Here is a 6,814-nt window from a genome sequence, read left to right as displayed (position 1 = left end):
GGGCCCGGAGAGACGGCTCAGTGGTTAAGAGCACTCACTGACTGCTCTTCTAGAGGACTAGGTTCGATTTTCAGAGCCCATAAGGTGGTTCAGAAGCATCTGTTATTCCAGACTCAGGGGATCTGATCTGATGCCCTCTTCTGTCCTCTGTGGGTACTGCATGCCTATGGTACATAGACACATGCAGGCAAAGCACTGTTCACACAAAAATAAATACATTTTAAAAAAAGCTAAAAGGATTTTGTTTCTGTTTTTTTTTTTTTTTTTTTTAAAAACCTACTCAAGGAACTCATACCAGAAAAACTCCCCAATCTTGGGGAAAATGTGGATGTCCATATGCAGAAGGCTTATAGAAACCCAGCAGACATGACCACACACAAAAAGAATCTTATTACAACTTATTTAATCAAAACACTGGCTGGGCGGTGGTGGCGCACGCCTGTAATCCCAGCACTCGGGAGGCAGAGGCAGGTGGATCTCTGTGAGTTCGAGGCCAGCCTGGTCTACAGAGCTAGTCTAGGACAGATTCCAAAGCTACAGAGAAACCCTGTCTCGAAAAACCAACCAAAAAAACAAAAACAAAAACAAAAAAACCCAAAAACAAAACAAAAAAAACCCACCAAAAACATATGACAGGGGCTGGAGACAGCTCTCTGGGTAAGAGCACTTGCTGCCATCGCAAAGGATCTGGCCGCCATCCCCAGCACCCACATGGTGGCTCACAACTGGTTGTGTCTATAGTTTGAGGGCATGTGGAGTCAGCCCTCTTCTGGCCTCAGCTAGTACCAGACATGCACAGGGTACACATAAATACACAGAGGCAAAACACTAGTGCAAATGAAATACAAATGAATGAATGAATAAATATTTTAAAAACCAGACAAGGAAAAACAAGTCAATATCAAAGGGAAAGTATAAGATCACATTTAAGGGCATGCCTGTCAGGCTCACAGCAGACTTCTTTGGAATTGTCTCACCTGGGAGAGAATGGGATGGCATAGTCCAAGTCCTGAATGAAAATAGCCGCCAACCAAGACTACTCTAAAAAGCAGGACTAGCTTCCAGATGTGAAGACCTTTCAAGGCAATCAGAGAATTCATAAGCATCACACTAGACTTACAAAAGATCTTAAGGGAATCCTATATCCAGAAGCAAAGTGAAGATGAAGTGTATGAAAGTACAGCTGTCTCTAGAACGGCAGATACAAATATTAACAATACAATAAATCATTAAACGTCACAGGGGAGCAAGAGTAGGAAAAAAAACCAGCAAAGATATTCAAAACAACTAGAATAAAGTCAACAAAATAATGTCAAAATGTCCTTACCTGTCAATTATAAACTTAAATGTAACAGACTAAATTCTCCAGTTAAAAGAAACAGACCAGACAAAGGGTAAAGAAACAGAATTCAATGAATCACAAGCTGCCTTCCAGAAACTCAACTTACCAATAGAAATGTGTCTAGATGAACAGGAAGACAGAAGATGGTATTCTAAGCAAATGAAAACTTAAAGCAAGTTGGAGTATCTGTACTTACATCTAATAAAAGGAATTCTGGGACAGAAAACATCAGAAGAAACAAAGAAGGCCACTAGGTAATGATTGAAGGAGTAATTCAACAAAGGATTGATTGTTACAAGTCTCTGTGTACCTAATGCAGAGCATTCAATTCCGTAAAACAGACCCCAAGTAAAGAAAGACAAGCTTCAGTGCAGTAAGAGAGAGGGATTTCAACACTCCGCTCTCACTAGTGTAAGCAGAGAGATAGATGCAGAGGTGTGAGAAGTGGAATGTGCTGGAGAGCAGACAGACAGAACAGTCATCACAGAACTATTCAATATGTACACACATGGAACTTTCTCTAGAGTATGCTATACATTAGGCTACAAAATAAATATTGGAAAACAAAAAATTAAAAGGCATTCTATATATTTTCTTATCACAATGAGATAAAAGTTGAAGTCAATAATACCATGAAGGGAGTATAATTTTTTTTTTTAAAGGAGTGTTTCACTCTATAATCCCAGTTGACTTGGAACTCTCTATGTAGACTAGGCTGGCTTCAGACTCACAGAAATCAGCCTACCTCTGCCTCCTGAGAGCTAAGATTAAAGATGGAGCATGCCTTTGAATGAACCTAAAGGAAAACTAAAGACTGTGAGAAACTATTTTCAAACTATGGATACAGTAAACAACTTAAGTCTAAAGAAAAAAGAACTCTGGAAACGAAGCAATTAAAGTCAGGCCATGTAAAAAATGGGTGTGGCCGGGCGGTGGTGGTGCACACTTTTAGTCCCAGCACTCGGGAGGCAGAGCCAGGCGGATCTCTGTGAGTTCGAGGCCAGCCTGGTCAACAGAGTGAGTTCCAGGAAAGGCACAAAGCTACACAGGGAAACCCTGTCTCGAAAAACCAAAACAAACAAACAAACAAAGATAAAGAAAAGAAAATAGGTATAAGACAATGACAGACACTTAGCCAAGGAGGTTATGAATGACAAACACTTGAAAGATGTCCAACATTATTAGCCAATAAAGAAGTGTAGTTTAAGACCAGGAAGACATGACATTCTAGGATTAAAACAGTGAGAAATGCAGCTGGGTGAATCACTACATTTGGAAGCTCAAGGAACAAGGATGAAGAAGAGTTTGAGGCCAACTGGGGTGTTGAAGGCCAGCCTGAGCTACTACAGTGAGATGTTGCCTCAAAAAGCAAAAGAGTGAGAAGTAATACTTCCATCCTAGAAAATACGACATAAATGTTTCGTACTGTGGACTGTCACTCAGTAATGAAAGCAACAAACTCCTCGGATCAAAAGCGGCCCCAGAAGGCCACACACTGAGATGCCACACACTCAGCATTCTCAATCACTAACTGTAAAGACGAAAACCCAGCTGGTTTCTAGAAAGTACAGATGGTGAGGTGGAGGCATGAGTAACAACTGTGTATCCCCAAGGAAGTCATTTGCCTTCTCCATTTGCCTTCTCTGAGCTTTGGTTTTCAATTCCGTAGAATGATTATCCCCCCCCCCCCCAAGCCCCAGTTGTTTGTGATTCACCTTACAGACTCTTTGGCATGGCAGTCACTAATTTCCTGAGAGGTCATACACCCATTTTACCAGCATGCACGGTGTTATGTAAAATAGCACCAGATCTGGGCTCTGCTTTGTTCTCCAGTGAGAATGAGAATTAAACGTGTTTTATTTTGCCACCTACAAATCCCGCTGCCAGTGACACCAGCCCCTGGGGCATGCCCTTCGGCCCAGATCGATTTCAGATGGAGAAAATGAAGTCAAATTTGAAGTATCACCTGGCCCCATATCCCAGCTTGAACAAATCCCATAAGGCCATATAAGGTCTGATGCAGGTGGCCCTGCCATTTCTGGGATTTCAGCCCCATTTCTCTCTTCTCCCTTTCTCTACCGCAGCCACATTCTACTCTATGCTCTTGTTAGAGTAACTTGGGCTTTCCTGCCCTGGGGCACGGCTCTCACTGTTCTCTCTGCCTGGAAGACTGTATTTAGGTAGATCAAGTCCTCAGGACATTCAAGTTCCATTTAATGTCACTTCCTCATAGATTCCTTTCTAAAGTATCTACACATGCCACACCACACCATACACAGACACACACACACACACATTCACACAGTGCCATACACACACCACACATATACATTCATACCACATGTATTATATTATTACACACACCACACACACTTGTATTATAACCACACACACTTAACACACACACACACACACACACACACACACACACACTCACAAACTATCACCCAGCTTGTTTCTTTCCTGCTCACCCTTTGACCCTGTAGAATTCTCTCCCACACTGTGAGCCTACATTTCTTAACTAAGGAATGGCAGTTCCATTGTCTGAGGGATATGAATAAAGGCCATCCATTGCTTATTCTCCATCCTCCTCCTCCTGCTTTTTATTTATTTGGGTACAGGCTCTTATGTAGCCCAGGCTGGCCTTGAACTCACTTCACAGTTGAGGATGACCTTGAACTCCTGATCCTCCTGCCTTCACCTACCTTGCCTGTGCTGGAATGGAGCTGAAGATTTGGCTCCTCCCAGGCCAGCTCTTCCATCTACAGCCCACCTGCCTGTTCAGCCAGTACTCTTTAAAAGAAGTATTTTTATTTATTGTTTGACAATTGCACACAAATCGACAGTGTATCTTGAGTCTATCCACCCCACTGGCCCTTTCCGCACACACCCTGCACCCCAACATGATCTCTACCTCCCGCTTTCCATTATTATCTATTACTGCTGACTCCAGTCAGTGCTGGTGCCGGATGCTGCCCAAGCTTTGCCCACCCACACCGCGTGCTCTGGGCTCAAAGAGACCACAGCCAGTCTGCCGCAGCAGGGCTCTCAGGCTCACAGTTGTCCTTGAGGCTATCAGTATGTGGGACCTTGAGCTAGACAAACTCAGCTCTGACCCTGGCCAACATGGGGCAGAAGCAGACCGTAGGAGGGCGCCAGGGAAGGCTTCTTGGGGGCTAGGACCTACTTTGTCCACAAAGCAGCAGGCTCGCTGTTCCCTTGCCAGAGGGCATACAGAGGTGACCCTGAATGCCAGACAAGCCACTTTCAGCTGCAGTCCGGGTGGTGCAAACCCTCTGCCTGCCTCAGATTTATTGCCCGTGACTAGGCCCTACCTCGGTGGTTAAAACCAAAAGCAATCGATGTTTCCCCAGCACATTCACCATGCTTCGGACTAGTTCCTCAACCCTCTCAGGACACATCAAGCTCTGCTTCCTGACCTTAGCTGTCTTTATGGTCCTGGCTCAGACTTCCCCAGGTAACCGGTGGTGAGAAAGGGGAAGGGAGAGTCACAACCTACCCATAGGGTAGGGGCTGCTGAGGTCTGGCAAGAGAGAGCCACACTATGCCTGTGTCTTTGGGACTGGAGGTAGCTTGGTGGTAGAGTTGCTTGGGGAACATGTGTGAGGCTCTGAGTTCAACCTCCAGTGCTGGGAGGAAGGAGGAGAGAGGGGGAAAATGGGATGGATGGTGGGAGGGAGGAGAAAAGGATGGGGGAGGGGAGGAGGGAGAGTCTCTCACTTCAGCCCTGTCCACTGGCACCGGGCCTTACAGTAGCCGGTGTATTTACTTCACCTCTCCCTTGAAGCAAACAGAGGAGGCATCTTGTTCTCAGACTATGTGATGGGAAATGTGTGGGTGGATGTTGGGTAGCTACAGGTTCTTAGTAGGCTAAAGGCATGGAGCTGCTTTCTGAGCACGAGAGTCTGGATTTCAAAGTGAACATGTGTATAGTAGCCACAGATCACAGAGTCTTCCTTCACCACTCTCCACATAATGATAATATTATTATTAATAATTATTTGGGATAGCGTCTCACTATATGGCCCTGGTTGACCTGGAATTCACTGTCCTTGAACTCAGAGAGCCACCTGCCTCTGCTTTCCAAATTTTGGGATTAAAGGCATGGACTACCATGCCTGGTACCACCTTACTTATTTATTTGTTTGTTTGTTTGTTTTTGAGACAGCACTCTCTCTAAACCTGGAACTCAGAGATTGGCTAGACTGGCTGGAATCTACCTGTTTCCACTCCCCAAGTGATGGGGTTACTGATGTGTGCTGCTGTGGCCAACTTCTATGTGGTCACTGGCTGCCCAAACTTGCATTCTTATGCTTCTGAACAAGTATTTCCTCTCCATAGCCCAGGTTTATGCTTTTCAGTTGCATCATTTGCTGTTAGGTCAACTTTGCAAGGTGAAGGTCTTTGTCAATCATTTAATGTTTTTCTAGAGAAGAGGGGGAGGGGAGGAAGAAAAAGCCTATTCTTGGTTAATACTGATTGGAAACTGGGTGAAATTTTGGAGAGAGCAATGAGGGTGGAGGATGGTGCTGTAGTTATGAGACATTTCAGAAAAAGCCAGTACATGGGCTCATGGATACTGACATGGAAAAGGAGATGGGTATGAGCTTGTTTTATCAAGTTTGAGTGTCCTGGTGAGAGAGAGCTCCAACTTACTTCCCAGGAGAGTAATTGGGTAAAGACAAATAGAGAGAATTTGTGCTTTACACTGGGAGAGAGGATATCAACACTCACTGAACCCACCATTCCCATGGGCCTGCCAACATCCTCAGGATATACAAGTGTGTCCTCTTCACATGGTTCAGGATTCCTCTCTGCTCATTTTGATAGAGGGATGGCTCAAAACGTGCTTTTATGGAATGGGCAAATGCAGACGTGAATGCCGGCTAGATGAGAAGAAGAAAGAGATATGTGGGGAGTTCACGGTTTGCTGTATCCACATATCAAAGTCAAAACTATCCAACATACCTCTAGCCAACCAACGGAAAAAGAATGGTACGTATCCATTTCAGACTTCCAGCTTCAATAGCTATGCTAATCTTTGGTGCCGGGGCTTCTGAGGGTTCATTAACCAGTGTTCATTGCAATGAGTCTGAGGTGCAGATTTGTGACAGGGCATAGATGCAAGCAAGCACTTAGTGCTGGGTTTGACCCCAGCATTGAGGGAAAAGAGTCCATTCCAGCTATCAATCCATCCTCCAGCAACTTTCGGGCTTGGATAACATGACCCATAATATCAGTTGATAATATTGGTTCCTGCAGTGTAAGAACTTGATGGCATCTAATTCCAGTATCCCTGAACCTCTGAGCAGAAGCTTCTGGGTCCCTGAAAGTTCCCAGGTGAATGTAAATTGCACCTTGGCTGCAGATTCTTACTTGATGTCTCATCCTAGAGAGACAGAATAGGCCAATAGGCTCCTCTTGCCTCTTTAGCTTAATGTTTTGCTCCAG

At 44.6% G+C, this 6,814-nt stretch overlaps 1 protein-coding gene across 1 annotated transcript; it reads left to right on the top strand.

Moving 5' to 3' along the window:
• Positions 1-4,726: 4,726 nt before the first annotated feature.
• On the top strand, positions 4,727-6,423 carry Defb115 (defensin beta 115). Its single transcript, XM_036184355.1, has 2 exons — positions 4,727-4,820; positions 6,194-6,423. The coding sequence occupies exons 1-2, from the start codon at positions 4,727-4,729 to the stop codon at positions 6,421-6,423; spliced, it is 324 nt and encodes a 107-aa protein (XP_036040248.1).
• Positions 6,424-6,814: the final 391 nt, after the last annotated feature.

The sequence above is a fragment of the Onychomys torridus genome, chromosome 4 (genome assembly GCF_903995425.1).
Source record: "Onychomys torridus chromosome 4, mOncTor1.1, whole genome shotgun sequence".
Classification (NCBI taxonomy): Eukaryota; Metazoa; Chordata; class Mammalia; order Rodentia; family Cricetidae; genus Onychomys; species Onychomys torridus.
The sequence above is the reverse complement of the archived record's forward strand: the minus strand, read 5'-3'. Positions and strand labels throughout refer to the sequence as shown.